Consider the following 23,088-nt stretch of genomic DNA (forward strand, 5'->3'; position numbering starts at 1 on the left):
CCTGAGATGCCAAGTCGATGTCACATGCCCTGATGTCACTTTCATACTTCATAACTAGGTTAGTCTCCCCACTTATTTTTTTAGAACTTGTGCCCTGGTGCCACTGCACTCGAGACCACTCCACTCACCGCCACTGTACTCTGTGCTGCACCATTCCATTCTACGCCACTCTACTCTCCGTCACTCTACCCTACTTGAGTGCACTCTACTTTAAACCAATGGGCTCGAGATCACACTACTGTACGCCAATCTATACTGCACCACTCCCACTATACTCTACACCATTGCATTCTATGTCGCTGCACTCTTCACCACTCTATTCTACTCTGCACTATTGTGCTTTATGCCAGTGCACTATGCGCCACTGCACTCTATGCCACTGCACCCTATTCTGCACCACTCTATTGCACTCTACGCCAAGGTACTTTAGGCCACTCTACTCTGCATCACTCCACTCTATGCCACTGCACTCTGTGCAGCACTCCAGTCTACGCCACTGCACTCTACTTTCAGCACACTACTCTGCACCACTACACTCAGTGCCACTCTACTGTGCACCACTCTACTCTAAACCACTGCACTCTACACCACTGCACTCTACACCACCGCACTCTACTCTACAGTACTCTAAGCCACTGCACTCAATGCCATTCCACTCTACCAGGCACCACTGCACTCTAAGTCACTAGGCTGTACGCCAATGTATTCTAGGACACTCTATTCTACTCTACATCACTCAAATCTATGCCACAGCATTCTATGATGCTTTATTGGATGCTTCTGCATTAGCTGCTGCTGCATTGGACGCGACTGCACTGGACACCACTGCACTGGATGCCACTGCACCCTACGCCACTCGACTCCACTGTACACCACTCTATCCCAGTCCAATACACAACATTCTATGTCACACCACTCTACTCTATCCCACTCCACTCTACAACACTTCACTCAACGCCACTACACTCTACAACGGTCCACTCTATGGCACTCTACTCAACGCTATACCACTCCACTGTACAACACTCTACTCCACTCTATGCCACTCCCTCTATGCCACTTTACTCCATTCTACGCCACTCCACTCCACTCTATGACACACTATTACACTTTACTCCACGCTACTTTACTGCTCTACGACACTCCACTCTACGACATTCTACTCCACTCTATGCCACTCTATGCAACTCCACGCTACAACACTCTACTCCACTCTATGCCATTCACTCTGTGCCACTACACTCCACTCTACTCTACAACACACTACATCACTCTGCTCCAGTCAACACCACTCCACTATATGCCACTATATGCTACTACACTCTACTTTATGATACTCAACTCTACGAAACTCCTCTCAACAGCAGAAAACTCCACTCCACTATATGACACTCTACAAATTACAATTTCTTTAAATTACTCCACTCTTCGTCACTCCACTCTACAACACTCCACTCCATGCCACTTTCCTCTATGCCACTAACATTTAGCCGTGCTGATCAGCAGCCACACTGATGTACACCATGGCTAAAACACATTAGCAAAGCCAATAGCTCTTGCATAGACAAGCCCTGTTGGCTTTGCCAATGCTTGTTCTCTCTCTCTCTGATTCTTTCCATATTTATTTAATTCTCATCTTCCCGTCTGCATCTCTTCCTCTGAATCTCTCTCTTTCTCAGTCTTGTTCTCTATGTCTTCAGGGTCTTTCTCTTAGTCTCTTGTTCGCTTACTCCATCTCTTTCGGCCTTTTCGCGCCTCCCCCACTTTGTTTCTCTCTCTCAGCAACGTATCTTTCTCTCTCTTTACCTCTCTCTTTCTCCCTCGCTCTGTTCTAGCTCGTTCTCTTTTCCTTGGCATCTCTCTCTCACTCCCCCTCCTCTTTACAACTTTTGCCCGAGACTACCTCTCTCTCTCTTTCGCTCTCTATATTTCTCTCATCTTCTCCTCTTCTCTCCCATCTACTTCGCTCTTCTCCTGTCTCTCTCTCTCTCTCGCTGTCCCCCCTCTCTCTTTTTAGTTGTTCTCTTAATCGCTCTCTCAGTCTCCTCCAGGCTTTTTCAGCCTCTCTCTGCCCCTTTCTTCCTCTTCGATCCTATCTCTCTCTCTCTCTCTCTTTCTTTCGATGGGTGAGTCTGTGTTTCGCTGGCTGTTTTCCATGCTTGCGGCTAGAATATTCCTGACACCATCAGATTTTCCCCCCCACTTTGTAGTGTTTCTTGGCTCATTTACTTTGCATTCGTCAGAGCGCCGCTGTTTTCGAGCAGACATTCCCATCAGGTCAGAAGAAACATCCGGGCAGAAGGAGAAGGAGCGACAAGCAGGAATCCTTCAGATCACAGTGAGTGGCGGAGCAGGGGGTGAGAGGTTTGGGGGGTGGGGCCCAAGACAGGTGGGTCGTTCACCTAACTGAAGTCTTAGGATTCAAAATCCCAGGCATTGCCCTATTTTTGTCTGTAGACAACAGGTTTTTTAAAACTCCTCGCCACTTCAAACGCCGCCCCCTCTGCCTTGCCTAACCTAAAATAACACAAAAGAAACTCAGGGAAGTTCACGAGTGACAGAGTGGAGAGACAGCGGGAGACAGAGAAAGAGAGCTGGGGGCAGAGATAGAACGAGACGAGAGAGTAAAACACAGGCTGAGCTGAGTGAGAGGGCGAGAGAGAACAAGACAGACTGGAAGTGAGAGAGAGCGTACGTTGCTGGCAAGTTTTCAGATTGCTTGTGTGTGGTATTGCCATGGTTTCATCGCACTTATGACTTATGAGTGACATTCAACTGCCAAATGTGACACTTAGAGTGACACTTTCTCTCCAGTGAAATGAAGTGCATGGAAAAAGATGAATATTGGATTGAACTCACACCCTTTTGCGCAATGAGAAGCTCAAACAATATTTCGAAACTGCTGCAATACTTGTTTATAAACAACATCAAATCTCTCCACATTTTTCAGCAGCCTATCTTTTACTGTGAATAATATGGTTTTGAAATAATGACACGCACACCCCCCTGCGCACACAGACACAAACACACACACACACACACACACACTGCAGCAGTGATTTCATTAACCAATTAGGTTTAATAAATAAAACGAAGGACAGTTCATTTGATTTAAACTATGTGGTTATTTTATATTTAGGTACCTGAAGACGAAAGACCAACAAAATAGTATAGACTAATTTGTTCTTTGCCATGTTGACTTGACCCCCACATTCTTACAGACACCTCACCCCACACTACAAAAACTCATGAGTGAGGGAACTTAAGTGCTCTGCTGGACCATTACAACGCATAATACCTTTACAACGCATACCATTACAACGCATAACATTACATTGCATGTTTGGTAAGTATTGGATAGTGAGGGATAAAAATTACTATTCTAACTCCAGGGGGTGCAACAGTAGGGTACGTGTTGGATAGTGTAGGGGTAAAAATTACTATTCTAACTCCAGGGGGTGCAACAGTAGGGTAAGTGTTGGATAGTGTAGGGGTAAAAATTACTATTCTAACTCCAGGGGGTGCAACAGTAGGGTAAGTGTTGGATAGTGTAGGGGTAAAAATGACTATTCTAACTCCAGGGGGTGCAACAGTAGGGTAAGTGTTGGATGGTAATGTTATGCGTTGTAATGGTATGCGTTTTAATGACTGAGTTGTAATGACATGCGTTGTAGTGGTGTGCGTTGTAGTGTCATGCGTTGTAATGGTTGCGTTGTAATTGCATGCATTGTAATGGATGTTGCGTTGTAAAAGTTTTGTTGTAATGGTAGTGCGTTGTAAAAGTTGCGTTGTAAAGGTTGTTTCCCTTCTGTTTTTACGACTCTCAAATGAGTATGTCATTGGCATTGCATGGATGCTACTTGGTTTGGGGATTTGAAGTTGAATGACTTCAAACACCGCAGAGCAAAGTTCTGTGTGCAAAGGGGGGGCAACGCTGAAGGGGTGTTTGCGAGATGTGGCATCTGGGGCTGTGCTGAAGGGGGATATGCGAGATAAGTCCGTGAGATGTCCCCAGCTGCAATGGCCAAAGGAAGGGGACCTAAATGAAGAGGTTTCCAGGGTCCAATGGTGAATTTGGGTCAGACGCCCCTGCAGCCGCACTTAGGGCCTCCGTGCCCTTCAGGTTGGGAGTATGCAGACGGCTCTCTTCTTTGTAGGAGTGGCACCTTATCTATGGTGTCTGTGTGCGAAGGGGGGAGTCCTGAAGGGGGGTTGGCGAGATGCGGATGTGAGATGCCCAAGCTGGGATCGCCTTCTGTGTCCGTGAGGATGGGAGTATGCGGGTGTGTCTAATTGTTGCAGGGGAAGCACCTAATTTATATATGCGGGCGGCCATAATCTTTGCAGGGAAGCACCTCATCCATGGTGTGCTGAGCCCAACTGATGAGCCTTCTGATGTAGGTAAACGCTGCGTTTGTGCTCAGAGGGTGGCGTGGGGTCATGAGGAAGCAGAACGGGGAAGCAAAATGTGCGTGCAAAGCAACAATTAAAACAAGCTGCAATGACAGAAAGCAATATTTAAAAAAAGAGTTCTCCAAACAGCTGTTAAAAAAGGTATGCGCAATGAAACTGTACTTAGGGTCCTGAGACTTAAATGGAAGTAACGTTTCAGCTGCATGAACACGTTAGGAGGCTGCAAAGAAGACCGACGCGGGAGTGAACCTATGATAAATAGCAGGCAGGAACACAGTCCTTTTATTGATTACAGCAGGTCTTGCAGTTAGCGCGTGCAGGCTGCCTAGGTTCGACCTAAAAAAACTAACGACTTTGAAAAGGTCTCTGCTCGAAAACATGTGCCAGTCTTTGGATTTTAGAGAAATAAGAGAACTGTTTGTGAAGAAATAAGCCAAGTGATCTTTGCACTGACACGCTCTGTCCAGTTTGCACTTGATTGCGTCATGACCTCGACTCTTCAGTCGGAGAGGTAGGTTTCCTCAGAGATTTAGACACTCCCTTTGCACCTTTTGTGAAGTGGTGATGGGTGTTTACAACATGTTGCTGTATACAGCCCCACGATTGCTGTACACTAACTGCCGGGATAGGGAGAGCTCTGAACGATTACAGTAAACTGGACACTCCATAGGAATTGGTTACCGTCTGGTAAATTTTTGGACATTGGGTCTGTGATCTAGGATCTAGCATTTTCCTTGTTGGTGTAAGCATGCAAATGAAGGAAAACTGGTGACAGGGTTAATGCTAGAATACATGGTGCTGGGTTCTGGAATATAGGGCATGCTGTTCTTGCATTCATCATACTGTCATAGAGGGAGCTGTTGCTGGCGCAGAGGGAACTATGTGATGAAATACAGGGTACTGGCATAGATGTAGCAGGCACTGGCATACAGAGAGCTATATGCTGGACTGGCCACCAGATGCAAACTTTAGTAGGTTCAATAAACATACTATCTATTGCCATCTTTTGAGCTTTCACACTTTGGGCCTTGAGAACTGTACCATATGTCAGTTTGCACCAAGAAGGTGTGTTACTGTGCCTAAGTAGTATCAACATTGGGTGTTTGAAGCTGCCAAGACATGGTTTATAGAAAATGTTGCAACTTGCAAAGTTTCCACTTTGACGCATTTTCCAGACACTCGTGAAGGTAAAAACATGCTCACATTTTAAAACTAGTTGCAAAAACACTTCTCTATAGAAATCCGCCACAGTTCCTCCAGATTGTTGATTTCCTCCACCATGTCGGCTGCCTCCGGCCCAACTGAAATTCTCCCCGGGGTTAGTGCCACCACTATAGCCAATTGGCAGGCTGCAGATACAGGCAACAGAGAGAAAGGACTACAGCTGTTCTTGTTCACGAAAGGACGGGAACGCAAGCTCAGACTCCGCCCTTGATGGGAACATAACTAGGCCTGGGCGTAAAAGTTGGTGAACGCAAGCAAGGAAAATCTTAAACCAGACCATCTCCTGGTGAGATTTCTCAATAAGGGCAGTCACGTATGGATCCGACTACTCGCGTTGAGAAACCTTCCGTTCACATTGAGGAAGCTGCCACTCGAATAGAATATTTTCTCAAGCGGCAGAAAGAAGGAATCCCCTCTTGCACTGCGCATGGTGGTGTTCATTCTGATTATCCAGTGCTGGACAAATACCTGGGGCTAAAAATCAGCATGAACGGCGCAACCATACACAGTCCGTCTCTTGCAGAACTCCTCGTAGCATGCCAAAGTTTTGTGGTCACTTCGCGGAGTTCCACGTGAATTCCGCCCAGGCCTAAACATGATGCACCAACACCACAACATGTTAATTCAAGGGTGTGGCAAGCGTAAGGGGTGGGGTGCATCATCTGCAGCAGCAGGGGAAGTGTTGAGACAGCAAGGGCATACTGGGTACATCAATTGCATCAGGCATTACTACCAGCCAGACACAAAGTATGACAAATAATACGCACGCAAGCAGCTTTTTTCAGAGGTGGGCTCTCCGGCGGGTTTGCTCATGTTACAGCCACAAATCAATAACCAGTATAAACAAGGGGAGTGAGATCAGCAGTGCTGCGTGGGCTGTGTGGCAGGGGAGAAAAAAGCCCAGCATGCAGAGGGAGGCAGCAGCTGCAGCCCGAGGAGGGGGGGGGGGGCCTTCGCATATGTGAAGAGCTGGGCCAAATAAGAAATAAAGTGCGCACACAGTCATAAATAACAGCAAGAGTAACAGCACATGTAACAGGGCCAGTCCTCATGGGAGGTTCCAAAAGTCCAAAAGGAGGGACTACTAAGCCAATTCATCAATCAAAAGCCAGCATTTACAAAGGACTATAAGGAGAGCAAATTGAAAAGATATATTGAGATTTATAAGTTTTGTAAAATGCGCGAATGGCAATGACATTTTGGTGCTAATCTGAGCTGCTGACTAAATTATCTATTGCTGACCAGCCTTACATCTCGGTATTAAGAATCAGAAAACAGCCAGGTTTTGAAGACATTTTCTGAAGGTTAGAAACTTAGATTGACTTCTCTGATGTTCTGGTAATCTGTTCCAGTGATGTGCTGTGGTGTAAATAAAGCTTCGACCCCCCCAGTTGGACCTCCTGATTTGCTGAATGCTAATTGTTCTAGAATTGTCCGATCTTAATCATCTGCTAGGCTTCTACCATGTAAGATTCTTCCTTAGATAATCAGGTGCAACGCCACAGAGGGCCTTATGGGCGAGATAGAGGCCTTAAATCCAACCCTCTTCTTCACTGGTAGCCAATTAAGTTCTTGTGGCATTCCAGACACTGATTGGAACTTGGGAATTTTCTTCAGCAGTCATGCTGCAGCGTTCTGGAGATATTGCAGTTTTTACAAGGACCGCTGCTGAATAGCAGCGTATAATGCGTTGCAATAGTCCAGTCTAGATAACACAAGTGCTGCTACAACTTATTTTTGTAGTTCACATTGTATATACCGGAAGATCTTCATAATCTTTCGTAAAAGGAAGAAACATCAAGAGGTGAGCTTATTTATTTGTGCGTTAAAAGACAGGTTGGAATAAATATTTATTCCCAAATGTTTTACCATAGGTACTGTTGTGGGGGGAGGGCCTAAGGGTTGTGGCCACCAAGAGTAGTCCCTTGATGGCATATTCTTCCCAAAGAGAAGGATCTCAGTTTTAAATGGGCGGTGCTTGAAGCCCATATTCTAGGAACAGCATGTCTTGGCGATCCAGCGAATGAGCGTCCTAGGCGAGATCTAAAAAAAACTATCTCTGAGCTGACACTCTGGACTAGTCATATGGCGTACACCTGAAGAGAAAAATACAGAAGGCACCGGATCCACTTGAGGTTGGGTCTGGCGCCTGCTGTATGTTTATATTCTTAGTCAGTGACTGCAGGCTGGATCAAGAGTCCAAACCTGGCAGCTTATGATTTTATTTTCAAAGGAAACTGCGCTGTGCCCATAGAAAACGAAAAATAATTAACTACAAAGTTTCAGTCTGAACCACACTGACTGTATCTGGGTGTAACCACAGCAACGAGAACTCTGGGGAAGGCAGCACAGCAGCTGAGAAACAGACTGGCTGGTTTTGTTTAATTATAGCGCCCTATAGCTCATTGAAATACAGTGGAGCTGTAAGTATGCATGACTAATACATTTTAGTGTAGTGATGCGCTACCACCATTAAAATGCATTAGTCTAACCCCTGATGCATGGTACTTGGCAGTGCTGGAAAGAGGTTGAGGCAAACTCATATTCCAAAACCAGGACAGGGAAAGAGAGAGGATAAGTGTGAGAAAGAGAAAGATGGTGAATAGTGGGAGTGTGAAAGAGAGGTTGACGGGAGAGTTAGGGGTAGAGGTGGGGTATAAAAAAGGAAATCCGAGGAAGAAAGAGACAAGGTGCAGAGATGTATATAAAGAGAGCGAGCCATAGCGAAATATTTGGTTCATAGAAATAGAAAACAAACAAGCATTGGCAAACCCAATAGGTCTCACCTAAGCAAGAGTTATTGGCTTTGCCAATGTGTATAAGCTATGTTAGACACTAACGTGGCTGCTTTTTAACATGGCCAAAAGTTAGTGGCGCAGAGGAGAGTGGCATGGAGTATCATAGAATGGGGTGCGGAATAATGTAGTAGAGTGACGTAGAGTGGATTGACATAATGTAGCATGTATTAAAGTGGCATAGAGTGGAGTCACATAGAGTGGCATTCAGTTGAGTGCTGTAGGGTAGAAGGGACTAGTGTAGGTGCACTGGTGTAGGGTGTTGCAGAGTATAGTGACATAGAGCAAAGTGGTGCAGAGTAGAGGTGAGTAGAGTGGAGAGGTGTAGAGTGAAGTGGGTAGAGTGCAGTGGCATAGAGTGGAGTGGTGCATAGTAGAGTAGAGTGCAGTGGTGCACAGTGCAGTGGCGTGGAGTGATGTAAAGTGGAGTGGTGCAGAGTAGAGTGCAGTGGTGTAGAGTGGTGCATGCATGGTGTGGTTGCACACTGCCATTACAAACAACACATTTTTAGTTGAAATAACCAATACATTTGCACAAACATATATTTTTACTAATAAAACTACACAGCACGCAAATCATAACGTGTGTCAATAGTGTATTGATTTGTTTTGCTCATATTTAAGTATTTGTTTCCAACACACTTCAGAATAAACAACATTTTCTTCAGCTGTACTTCCATCATCCTGATATATTCTGAAATGCTTGCAGAGTTCGTTTAAATGTTGTTGTGTGCTAGAGAAAAATCCCTTTCCTACCTCAAGTTTACAGCAAGATTGTCAAATAAACCTTCTTACTTTGAAGTCACAGAAAGAAAAGTAAACACCAAGCTCCCTCGGAAGGCAGAGCCTGAGATTTGATCTCTGTCTTTAAATGCACAGCAAATGAGACAGAAGACCAAGATTTACGGGCCTGTTTCCAGGCAGGAGCCCTCATGGAAGAATACAAGGAGAAGTAGTATGAAAAGACTTTGCTCCTTGGGAGGGATGAACTGAAGCTGGACAACCTAAAACAAAAAGCTAGCAAATAGAAAGCAGGAAGATGTGAGTTACCAACCCCAAAGTAACGGTAAGCAAAAGGCAGAATGCATTCCCAGGGAACCTTTCTGAATGTCCCCAAGATGTCTTTAGCAAACCAGACAGCACAGCTGTGACCTAAAAAGAGATATAAAGACAAAGAGAGTGAAAGTAAGAGAGTATGCGAGAGGCAACAGGGAGTAGACAGAGTCTGACACCACTGAACAGTGTAGGAGGAAAGTGTTGCCCATGGGTAGCAAGAAAAGCAGATGGAAGGTACACTTGGAGATGATTAAGAAAGTCCAAATATCCTGCTTTTTTAACAGTCTACCTAAAGTTTATCTCAACTTTGATACTCCCTGAAAAGGATATTTCATTTTTCATTTCATAGAGCTTTATTCGGAACATAAAAAACATGTCCTTAAAAGCACAAACAGTTACATAAGCAAACATTTCATTAATTAAAAGATACAAAGAAGAATACATATATGACAATAATTATCCAGTGCGGGATGGAATAAATATATTAAACAGAGTCTTAAAAACACATGCTTTTCCTAACACTAATAGCTTTGAGTAGGAAAGTAGCCGTAATAAAACAAATGTCCGGATGATGCATATTAAAAAGCAATTTCATAGATTCTGTGATAGTTCTTACTCCAAATCTATTCAGGATGGGCTTTAAATAAATTTTCCGTAGTTCACTATACAAAGTGCAAGAAAAAAGAAAGTGGATAGTACTCTGTTCTGTCTTGTGATCACAAGGACAGGGTCCCTCAGGGCGTGTTTTTATATTAGGGCACGCAACCAGATAGTGTACAATTCCCATCCTCATTCTAGTGAGTACAAACTGGTGTGAGACTCTAGTCACCTGTGTCAGATAAGGGTGAAATCCACTAAACTCATTCAAGCCATTGTACAATTTACAAGTAGTGAGTTTTGAATCTTCCAAGGCACGCCTCTCTATACAGAAATTCAAAAACATAATTTTCATATTTGATTTGGATTTGTCAGATACACAAAACCGATCATTGATCACATTATATCCAAAGACATTTTGAAAATTTTCAATATTATATTTAATCCAGGGGATCTTCATGTGCTGGTCCAAGGTGAGGCAATCCTCAATGATAGCTCGGTTTAGTGAGGTGCCTTCATTTAACCAAACAGATCGCCACAATAATAGAGGTCTTAGCATGATTAAATCATTCAAAAAGTGGGACCCCGTTTCCTTATGAACCAGGATGTTGGAAGTAGATTTGGGTAGACACAGGAGCCTTTTCAGGAAGTTGTTCTCCTCTATCTGTAGGCACCCGGCAGATGTCACACCCCAAACTCCTGCCCCATAAAGAGCCGCAGATAGGCATTTAGATTGGTAGATTTTTAACATATCTGCTATACGTCTATTTCCCAGTTTCTTTGCGAAAACGAAAACCCCATTGGCACTTCTAATCATCTTAGTTTTAACCGCTTTGTGTTCGATGTCCCAGCTACCATTTTTTGAGAAATTAATCCCCAAATAGCAGAAATTGTCTACTTTTAAAACCTGTTCACCTTCTATAAAATAATGGGAGTTGATTTTCGTTTTTGACTTAGCTCGGCCAGAACACTCCATCACATAGGTTTTAGACCTATTGATCACCAGTTTCCTATTTTTGATGAACAGAACAAACCTGTCCATCAACCGTTGAAGACCCAGGGGTGTCCTAGACAACAGCACAGCGTCGTCCGCATAGAGAAGCACAGGGATGTTAAGGCTATTAACTCTTGGGGCGTCAGCCGTAACTGTTTGCAGGACAGCATCCACCTCATTGATGAAGAGAGTAAACAGTAGGGGTGCTAAAACACACCCCTGCCTGATTCCTCTCCCTATCCTAAACTTACCCGTGCATTCCCCATTAGGCCCATATCGGACGCTAGTACTAAGTTTTTCATACAGGCGAGCTAGAAAGTACACTATACTGTCTGGGGCTCCCATGTCAATCAATTTAGCCCACAGTAGGGCGTGGTCTACCATATCAAAGGCACTGCTTAGGTCGGAGAAACATAAATACAATGACCCTTTTTTGGCCTGGGTATATTTCCCGACCAAAAGTTCTAAATTTAAGCACTGCTCTATAGTTCCACGGCCTTTTCTGAAACCAAACTGGCTATTGGTTAAAATCTCATTCGACTCTGCCCATTCCTCTAGTCTGGCTAATAGAACACGACTCATGACTTTTACTGATGAGTCCAGTAGGGATATTGGTCGGTAATTTTTAGCTTCGCCCCGGTCTCCCTTCTTATAGATAGGGATTATGATTGATTCTGCCCAAGTAGGTGGTATTTTTGAGCAGACTGCTGCATTAAAAATCTTAGCCAATAGGGGGCCCCAAATCTCCGGGGCGGTCTTATAAACATCTATAGGTACCCCATCGGGTCCTTGGGCCTTCCCTCCTTTACTAAATCTGATACTAGCCATAACTTCCTCTACTGTAATATCTAGTGCAAATATAGGCCATCCGTTTCCTAGGGGGTCTATACTATTGCCTGAATCAAATATGGTCGAAAAATGTTGGATCCATGAGTCTATGCTCACATTAGATGTGAGCACTGGAGCCTTCTCATCTTTGAATAAAGGGCTTTTTACAGTAGACCAGAACAAATTACAGTTCCTTTGTTCTGCTGCTTGGCTTAGATTGTCCCACGCTTCCTGCTGCAACTCAGTCTTTCTGCGTTTAAGAACCAGTTTAAAATCCTGCCTAAGTTGGGTCACTAAACACTTGTCTCTAGGTTTAGCTGCTAAAGCTTCTTTAAGATCTCTCCGGGCAACGGAACAGACATGGTCAAACCATCCCCTATTATGTCTATTTACGTGCCCCACCTCTTTAGTAAACTTCTTACTAATGATGGCATTGATTCTGTCGAAGTGGTCGATACTGGCAACGTCTGTCTCCCCCTGTTCGAGAATTGCAGAAATTTCCGTCATACAACTGTTAATGATGGAATCAGATGTTTCTTCGGCTTTCTCTCCCTTCCACCTCAACCTAACTCCGTTATTTCTATGTGGTTCAATATTAACAATTGTACCCGCGTTGGGAGTCGTGGTAGAATTCCAGAACTTAACTTCAGCGGTTAGACAGTTATGATCGCTCAGCATTACATCAACCACCTTGACTTCAGAGCACGTGTGAGTTAGGTTGGTAGACATGCATATAAAATCAATTACTGTATTGGCCCCCCTCCCTTTGAAAGTTGGAACACTTTCTCCCAGATCATTCTTTACATTTTCCATGATTACCATGTCATAATCTATCAAAAAGTTATTCAGGGTTTCCCCATACAGATGGTGAGGGAAATGAACTTCAGCATCCCCTGAATGATTATAGACACCACATAGATTCTGGGATGATAAGGGGCAGATTGAAACATTAAAATCCCCCACAAAAATATATTCATAAACACCATTAAAATTCTCTACAAAATTACACACTGCTTTGTGTAAATCATTTATAACTGTGTGCCTAGTACCATCAAATATATTATTGTAGAAATTAATCAACAGAACATTTCTACAATCATCTTGTACAAGTTAAAGGATTTGGGAATGAACCTCCACTTTTACATACTTTTTTACTAATACAGGCAACTTCACTGAAATCAGAACTAGCAGACCTCCTCTAGATCTCCCATGAGGTGACGCCAATGCGGGAAGCTCATAGGAAACAAAGCCATCACTCCCTCTGTATTCTCTACACCATGTTTCCTGTAGACAAATAATGTCAAATAAGCCAATAAAATCTTTCCATCCCAACATGTCTTCTTTGGCCATCAAACCAGCAATGTTCCAGCTAGCAATTTGACACGTTGCCTTAACCCTCTCTAGGCTGACATTGGGCATATCATCTATAAGTACGGACACGTTATTATTTACATTAAAATGCTCTATGTTAAACTCTGAAAGCTCCTCTTCGCCCCCATTAAACATACAATCCATATTCACAATATTAGTCTTTTCAGTTAAGGACATTTTTAACTCTCCAGCGTCCACTCTCCCCTGGACTTGATTACTCTTATGTCAATCGTTTTGGTCCAGGAAACTCAGTGACTGAAACCTGTTCTGAGTTGGGACTTGGTATAACATCCCATTGAGAGGTGACATTACACAATCGCTTACTGGTGGGAAATTAGGCGCATGTGTTATGAATCTATTCCCACCATGGACCGGGTTCGTCATATGCATTGGTGTAACAAAAGGGCCATCCTGGGGGGCAAAACAGAGGGTATGTGGCCCTGGTCTATTTCCAATTGAATGAAAGTTATTATTATTCGAAGATCCCTCCCAACTGTTTACTGAGTGCAACCTGTTTAGGTGGTTGTAAAAATATCCCAATGGCCTGGCAATGACATCTGTCTCTGACTGCGTGATTGAGGCCGCTCTTAGGAGGACCGTCGCAACATGTTGCGGATGTTTAAAATTGATAATCACGCAGTCACCCCCACAAGTTTTTCTGGTATTACCTATCCAGTTGACTCTTCTGATAGAGATTATCTGATCTGAATAGCCAACTGGATAACCACAGTGTCGACCAAGCCAAGAGATAGCTTTATTTTTAAGTGAATCTGCCGATTCTAGGGTGTAAGGGGTCTGTGTGATAGGTGGGACATTCGTTAAAACTACGACATATGGTACGCATTCAGGTGGGAGGTCCACAGGGCGCTTACTAGCTCTAACTGGGACCCTACTTGTTCCCCCTGTGGCAGCCGCTGGTACTTTTATAGCTGACACAGCTGGCACATGACCAGACTGCTCCCCATTTAAAGATAATGTTGGTCTAACATCCTGGTTTGGGGTAACCTGTCCTATACTTGATGATCCCGCTCTCTGCTGCTGAGACGGTCTACCCTTGTCCTGTACAACAGAAGTTGTCGAAACAGGTCGATCTTTAGATAGTTGTTTCCCATTGGTAACTATAACAGGAGGGCTATTTAAATTTCCTGGTTGGGCCCTTTCCTGAGCAGATACCAAGGTTGATTATGTTATATCTTTAAACGTTAATACCGTTTTATCCAGGGTAACAGAATGATGGTCAACCACATCCCTTAGTCTTAGAACTTCACCACACAAGCCCTCTATTTTGGCAAGCAATGGATCGATAATCGTTTTAAGTTTCTTATCGATAGAGCCCATCAGCAAATTTATTTGGTCAGGATCAATGGAGACACAACTCTCTTTAATTAGTGTCCCTATATCCTCTGAGTTATCCTTATGAGTTAAATCCTTTTTATATTTTCTGCCTGAGTGATAATTTCCCCTTTTAGGTACAGTTTTCCTACAAGCTCTCATTAATCTTGTGGCCCTCATTGACTGAGGGGTACCCAGATCATCTTCCGCTATAGTCACATTATTAGGAACCTCATTAATATCTACAGCGGTACTGTTCTTATCCACCTCAATTAATGTAGCATGTTCACTGGGTGTATTAGTGTCCACATCATTGAGGTCCGGAGACTCAATCAAAGGGGGGATATCCGAAGTGCTTTTCCCAAGAGATTTTCTCCTATCCGTATTTATTCTGTTAACTACCTTCAACAGATAGTTATCAGGTAGCGTGGATTGTATAGACATGGTAAATGGGAAATCAGGGGACAGTCAGCGATAGCTATATGAAATCAAACAAATCAAATGTCACGATGTACCACTTGGAAGTACTCACAAGTAGAAATAAGGGGGGGTGGCCCGTCCCGTCACTGGTCGTCCCCGGACGGCCACAGACGGCCCGCCCTCTGCCCGGGCTCAGCACGGCGACGCCCGCGCGCGTCCCGCGACGCGGAGGGAGCGTCCTGGTTAAATAGCGCCTCCGGGCGCGCAGCGGCAGGAAGTGGCCGGAAGTGGTCGCACGGCCCTCTGGGAGCTGTAGTCTCCAGCCGCCACCAGCCAGGATATAAAGACACTAGTCCTGTTTGATAACTAAGAAGGCCAACCTTTCTTCAACAGCACCTCACATCTCAACCCAAGACTAATACTTATCTAATAGCTCTGCTACAGATGGTGAGAGAGGCTATCTAGACTAATCAGCTAAGTCTATATGCTCGCCCCTGTGTGGCTTCCACCATCGACCACATACACTGCCACACACACCACCACCTGCTTACTCAACAGTATGTAAAGTCTTTGGAGACTTAAAAGAAATAAGGCGGTGCAAAAATTGTTCCTTGTCTAGAGCTCTGGATATTTTGAGATGGCCATTGAGAGGGCCACTCTCTTCTGCTCACCATCTCTAAGTTTTTGTCTTTTGTTATTTTAAGGATATTTCCCCAACCTGGTTTCCCTAAGGTCAGGTCAGTCCACACTTGGGCCCATAGCAGCTGAATACTGGAGGAATATGAGAAAAATTAAAGGACATAAGTGAGCCAAAGTCACATTTTGACATTCCCACCCACACAAGATAAAGAACAATTGTATAAGGAAGGCTTCCTTTAGGCAAAGGAGATTTCTGTATGATAAAATAGTCCTGCAAGTGATTTATCATTTTTTTTAAACAAAGTCAAGACATGAGGGAAAAGTTTTCCTCATATACAGAGTTTTTTTTTCATCAGTGTGATGCGCCATTATGTGCAGACTGGTTTCACTTTTATTGATGCCCATGGTCATTACTCTTCCCCCCAAGTTCTAATCAAGAAGGAAAAGGTACCACTGTAAAGGGGACAGTGGAATACTTTTGGGCGAGTTGGCTCCCCAGGGCAAGGGTGTGTTCCCGCTCCCAAAAAGTGAACAGTTTTTCTGCCCCCAGTAGAAGTGTGGGAAAAGTTTGTGAAGCCCCACAGATTTCAGACTCTTCCCTCACAGAAGCTTAAGTTAACTGTATGATTTTAGCCAAATGTATAGGTTTGCAAGACCGAATTCTGGATAAGAAAGCATACTGGGTTCAACATGAGTCGGCCCTGGACTTCCCTGGCTGTCTAATTTTCAGAAATGTCTGTGTGAGGAAAGTGTTGTATTATATGGTGGGGTTGCATAGGCTCATTTCTTAGTTCAATGCTGGATAGCTTCAGCTGACCAAATCTAGCAGGAAGGAGGCCAAAGGGGCATGTGTGGAATTGTAGGACAGTTACCTTGTTACCAAAGCAGTCTCCCGTCCAGTTCCCAGCTCTATAGACTAGCAGCCATGAACTTCAATTAAGTTGTCCTGATGCAAGGGAACAGGATGCTGAAGGTGCTGTAGGGTGCTGAGAATGCCGTGCAGTTAACTAGAGAATTCCTGGGGCTGCTCCTCTGTCCACAGTCTTGGTGGGATGACTTTGGCCACAGTAGTTGATATCCCTTGAAGTCCTGGTAGGTCCAGCAAAACTCTGTTTGCTACTGGACCACTGGTTTCCGGTCACAACAAAACCAGTGGTTCCATTTGATGAGGGTTAGTATCCTCCTTGGGTGACCAAACTGCACCTTGATGACACTCTAAGCTAAAACAGACTCAGGTGCAACTTTTGGGAGTAGGGACTTAGTCTAGCAGGCTGCATGTCAGTGGTTGCTGACTTGCCTGGGTGGGATTCTTCAGCTTTTGTGGCCTGGTACTGTAGCAAGAAGTCAGCCAACTGACTCTAAGAGTTCACTTCTATTGTCTGGTGCTCAGGAGTGACGTTTCCTTGAGCCAGGCTCCACGGACCCAAGGATCAGCGGGTGCAGTTCAGTCTTTGGTGCAGCCTCTCTTGACCGGTCCATGGAACTGCAGGGCAGTGCTCCTTCAGTCCTTTCTCCAGTCCAGGCTTGATCTGAGGTCTGGGTGCCATATTTATGCCTAGAAAGTGTCCTCTGGGAATTCTGCAGTTACTAGTCAATTGGTTACCAGGTCCCCTCCTGTCTGATGATGACTTCCTGTGATGTGTTGCATCTAGTATCACAGAATGCAATATTCTGTCCACTCCCAAGATGGCCAAACCCTCTCTTGATGTGTGGACCTTGCAAGTCCAACTCTAGCGGTGTAGCTACCTAAGGGCTACACGGCCATGCAAAAAACGGTTTGGCAACAGTTTTCTCTTCTCTGTCCCAGATGCCAACCTATCTACCAGGACAAAAGAGTAGCACCTCTTGTGTGTTCATCATTTACCCTTCACAGGTGGCTTCCCCTTTGAAGCTCGCCTTTTGGGCTCACACCTGAGTCGTTTCCTGGCAGGGAGAGGTAAAACCTCTTCCAATGGCAGGCCTCTATTGTTTGCTTTCCTGGGAGTCATTCTCACCTCTCCCCAGGAGAACAGAAGGCTGTCTTCGTGGCCAGCATCTTCCAATGGACACTCGAATACTTGGGCAACAGATGGCAAATTTCTAAGGTTGCCTTTCACTTAAAAGTTCAATTAAATTTGACTAGGGCATCAAATCGGGTTTGATGCATTCAGAAGTCAGCACAGCTGAGTTGTCAGCGTGTAAACCCTGTACCTATCAATGGGGCCACTAGCCTATCCAAAACAAAAATGAAAATTGATGTTTTTTTGCTGTTAGGACATTTAAAAATACATGTCATACTTTTTAATATACAGCACATTGTTTTAGATTTCAATAGACGTATTACAGTGGTGACATATATATTAAAAAGGGAGGTCTGGACGTTGTTAATTTTTTGTTTGTTCATTTGTTATTAATTTAAATGGAAAAGTCGAGTTAGCAGTTTAGAACTGCCCTACCAGTGTGCAGTGCCAGTCTGGGGTCATGCTTTACTTTGTTACACTCAGGGTGGCACAATAAGTGCTTTAGCCCCTGAGGAGACATTTTAGTTTACAGGCCCTGGGTACGGTACCCCTGATACCATACACTATGGACTTATATATAAGTTAACCTATGCCAATTGGTTATATGCCAATCCAACATATATTTTTAGGGGTTAGAGCACTGGCATAGAGGTCTGGTTAGCAGGACCCAGTGCACTCTCAGAGCTGAAAACCCAGCAGCATCAGTCCAAAACTTTGGTGGTGATCATGCAAAAAAGGGCATTTCCTTACAGTTTGGTTTTAGTAGATTTCCATGGGCGGGAGATGAGCCCAGGTCCAAATAGTGCTCCTACTCTCATCACCAAATGGGTCATTTTTAATGACAAAAATTTGATATTTAAACATTGCATTTCTGGGTCTTCCCTGTCGCAAGCGATAGGCTCACCCATACAAGAGCGGTTCTGCATTTTATTGGGAGAAATGTGGACACGCAGAATAGTATAACATGTTATTATTATTGAATTTTTCTCCATTTTTGTCTTCTAAATGTATGCCAGTGTGCAAGAAGGAACCCATTTACAAAATGCCCTTTGAATCACAAGATAGTGTTGGTAACTCCCAATTTAGAGTTGCACAAATAACCATTATACCTAAAATCAGTATCTTGGTCACCTTTAAAAATGGATAGGTTTCTTTCATACCCACTTTAGATTTATTAGATGGTATCACATGGAAGCATAGACAAGATACAACGAACAATCACTATAAGCTGTTGCTCTTTTTTTGTTCTGCGTATCACGTTTTTAAACAACCAACAAACACTTGCAGCCACAAGGTTTTGATAGACATAATGGTGTTTTACTTCTCTAAATCAGCAATTAAGGAAAAGAATACAAATAAAAAATGTGTCACCTATTTCCAAATTTTCTGACTTATTTTCATGATTTTTTTATTTCAATGATTAGTTTCTTTGGGAAAACCATGAGCTATCTACACAAATGACCATTTTCTGAATTCGGAATTTTGCCTAAATTTAAGAAATATGTAGATTTCTGGGTCCACCCATAGGTTTCACACTTGTTTCCACTAAACACAAGTACGTAGGAACCACAAAAAATAGGAAAAATGGACTACCGTTCATAAAAATGCAAAAAACATGTTAAAGATGTTTTTGTACAACTCTATTTGTACTTGAAAGCTGGGAAGATTGTGAAATCAGTACAGCAAACTTTTTGTTGATGCAATATTTAGAAGTAAACATACACTTTCTCGCAGTGCACTTTTTCCAATCCCCTCCCTCCCCCACACACCCCCAAAACAAACAATTGCTATATTTCAGTTATTTTCTCATCTCTATCCTGTGGCATCCTCGAACTCTAGGTGCCTTTACAATCCTCATAATGCTGGGGTGGGGAAATTGCGAATTTGACCTTTTTTGACTTATGTGTTCCTTTTGACTGTCCTGATGAAGACCCCTTGTTGATGTATTACTGACACTTTCGTTTGGCGGGTAGAAACATCAGTGACATTTCTTGCCTGGATTCTTGTGGCAAGCTGTTGGGTTAATGATTTAGTGATCATAATATCCTATCACAACAATTTTGGACTCTACTGAATTTGGATTCGTGACCAAGCTTTTTGAAATATTTTTGAAGAATCTAGATTGATCTGTTTATCTTGTTGTGTATTATACTTTGATTGACATGTTGCACAAGCACTTTTTGCACTAATCATGGAGCACCCATATCAATGTATTCGTATTTTTTTTTTTGGTCATAAAATCTTTTTCATAAATTATGTGGCGTAATGCGCCTCATTTTGTCATAGCATTATTTCAATATTTTGACATTTTTACAATTGTTAATACTGTCTCGGCATAGGTTCCACCTCATTGGAACCAGTTTAACACCGAAATATAGCAATAACCAGCAAAAAGGTGACCTGTCAACCTATCCAAAGGGCCTTCCCCTGCACAGCAACATGAGTCGCTGAGTTGTTAGTAACTTTTGAACTGTTTGAACTAGAAATAGATTTTTTTTGTTCAGATCTGTAGATAATGCAACAGATGGTGGATTTTGTGGCAAATCCATTACTATGGGGACACAATGCCTCATATGCACTATCACATAATTCCAATAGCCCTGGTTTTAGCATATCCATACACGTCAAATTCACTCTATGTGCATCAACATATACCCCATCTGCACTCCATATTCACAACACTTTCACAGCACCTTTGCATTACCTTCACAACACGTTCAGTCTACCCTCACCAGACATTCATGCATACCATACACTATATTTAAGACACTACAACACCCCATTCATTCAATTCGCATTCTCCATTCACTCTGTCTGCACACCACATTCAATCCATCTGTTCACAACACTTTCTCTGCATCCAGCCCCACATACATTCTGCTTGCATGTGGCTTACATTCTACCTGCACACTATGGAACTCGAGGCCCTTTATTACATAACAAGTCCAGGTGTATATATAATATCTTGTGAGCCTCATGCTAACCTCTGACCTTTCTCCTCCCCAGACCAGCTGGTGCAAGAATGAATCTGCTCACCATTCTCCTCGTGGTGGAGTTGGCCCCGTGCAGCCTGATGATAGAAGACAATAATATCTCTGGTCCCTGCTCTGGTCAGCCAGGTTTCCCAGGAATCCCAGGTTCTCATGGCAGTCTGGGGCTCCCAGGAAGGGATGGACGAGATGGGCGTGATGCCCCACCTGGACTCCAAGGGTCTAAGGGCGATGTCGGGGAGCCAGGTAAGTACCAGTCTCCACTTTTGTCAGTGTCAGGAAATGTTCATCATAAAGATGGAGAAGGTGTATTACAAATCGAAAGTGGCAGATCATGCCATGAGTGGAGAGATCCCATGTGCGAGTGTGAACCATGGTTGGTGGGTACTATCCCATGAACCAGCTGTCAACCCAGGTTTAACATCTGGATATGCCATGCAACTACCAGCATGTCCTCACCTTTGTGGCATCACATTCTCTCTGTCCTGGCCCTACCACGTCATAGAGCTAGGGATGCCTTTTGGTGTAAGATAGAGGTGTCAAACAGGTCCAGGAGAGCTGGATTGAATCCATATTTTCAGGATATCCACTGAAATTGCACTTGTATTGAAAAAATCTGGATGGTACTCATTTACATATTCAGAGCAAAAACTTCAAATGATAGCATTTATCTGCCCCCGTTGGACCGACATTGGTCACTCCTGATCTAGGCCTCCAGAAGTAGTCTCCTGCTTTAGAGTAGCGTGTGCAATAGGATCCCACTCTGAAAGGAAAGTTGACCCTTTTAGAGGTGTCTTCCCTGGAGCCATCTTTCACACCGTGGGTAAATGCGCATTTTCTAGTCTTTACGCTTTAGCTGCCTCTACTTAATGTTCGCTTGGACTTCCTCTTGCAGTTACTAAGTTATAAAAGAGCTAATGATGCAAGTGACTCTCAGTGAGAAGCTTACATTTTCTTCTTTCTACTAGGGAAACAAAGAGAGCAACTACCAATGCAGAAACCTATCTCATAGACACCAGACGAGCCAGGGGAATAATGGAACACAGCTATATTTATTATAAACATTCAAATGTTTATACTTAAACCAGATATGATGGAAATAAAATATATTTATCAAGAAAGAACAAGCTTAGTTTTAAAGGTCTTCAAAGTTGGTTAAAACAGTAAAATCATGGCAGAATTGTCAAAATGACCAAATCTGGTGATACTTGAGTTCAGGGCACAAGTCGTAAAAAAAGAAGTGGGCGGACGCTGTCACCGGCAGTGACGTCACAACAGGAAGTGGCGTCACGAAAGGTGCCGAACTCCTTGTCCCAGATAGGCCAAAGAGTGAAGTCCAGCTGTTTGGCAGGGAGGACGGCGTCCCCCTGGTAAAATAAGTGGGGGGACGCCTTACACCCGCGTGGTACCCCGACTCGAGCCCTGCTTTTTTTTTTTTAAAGAAGTTTTTATTGCAGATCTAGAAAATAGGACTCAGATCAGGACAGCCAGTACACCAGGCGCATCATTGAACATAAAATCTGGGCAGGATACAGTACATAGCCATTCAGCCCACAACCCGGAGGTAGGGCGGCGTGGTATGTCACACAAATAAGAAAACGCCAATGTGCCCGCCCGGCATAGATGGACAATCACCTACAATGCATAGTTTCCGCTTTTTCAAACCCCCTAACAACAACTCTCCTGTCAACCCATTTACAACTAGAGAATTCCGGAGCCAGTATCAGTACTGGATCTATCATGATGTTCACTTATCATTTGGGCTAATGGCGATCAGCTTGTAGGAGAAAGTTCGTGCGCCTCTCTGTCTCCTAAGGACGGTCGTCGAAGACCCTTATGCTACAATCTCCTACTAGATCCCAGTACCCAGATACTCCTTGGCCCGTGTGGTGTGCCTATCTATCTCTATATGAGTGTCCCTTACCCTCCCCCCTTACATTACTCAACTGCTGCTAGTGCGAGTATAACTAAAGGGCAGTAGAACCAGATCACGACACCACTCAGGAAGATCTACTGTATAATAATGCTCCATGGAGTCCTTGCCAGTTATCACTCACCATCATCCGCCTCATCCCCTACCATATAGTCGCGCAGCGCTTGCACTATCGCTTCCCACGCTCTCGCCATGTCCATGCATTTATCATTGTCATTCTTGGTAGCCTGCCGCATTCTAACAATACTTTCACAGCCCGCCCATTTCAACAGCTCAGCCTTCCACCGCCCCACTGACGGCCCTTCCTTAGATTTCCAGTGCCAGGTAATCTCCCTCTGGGCCAGCATCAGGCCCAGGTCAATAAATTTGCTGGTGATTTTCGTCCTCTTTGTGTGAGGGAACCATAGCAGCAAGCATGCAGCCATATCGAAGTCCACCTCTCTGTCTGTAACTGTGTTTAGGAGGTCTCCCACCTCATGCCAGTACGACCCTAGTC

The 23,088-nt window shown here is 43.9% G+C and overlaps 1 protein-coding gene across 1 annotated transcript in view; it reads left to right on the forward strand.

The window, feature by feature from the left end:
* Positions 1 to 2,249: 2,249 nt before the first annotated feature.
* C1QTNF5 (C1q and TNF related 5) overlaps positions 2,250 to 23,088 on the forward strand; it is a 108,115-nt gene continuing 87,276 nt past the window's right edge. Inside the window, exons 1-2 of the mRNA XM_078682177.1 lie at positions 2,250 to 2,338; positions 20,676 to 20,905. Coding sequence (XP_078538303.1) covers positions 20,692 to 20,905 — 214 coding nt within the window. The 5' untranslated portion in view covers positions 2,250 to 2,338; positions 20,676 to 20,691. The remainder of the gene's footprint in view (positions 2,339 to 20,675; positions 20,906 to 23,088) is intronic.

Source organism: Lissotriton helveticus, chromosome 3_1 (genome assembly GCF_964261635.1).
Source record: "Lissotriton helveticus chromosome 3_1, aLisHel1.1, whole genome shotgun sequence".
Lineage (NCBI taxonomy): Eukaryota > Metazoa > Chordata > Amphibia > Caudata > Salamandridae > Lissotriton > Lissotriton helveticus.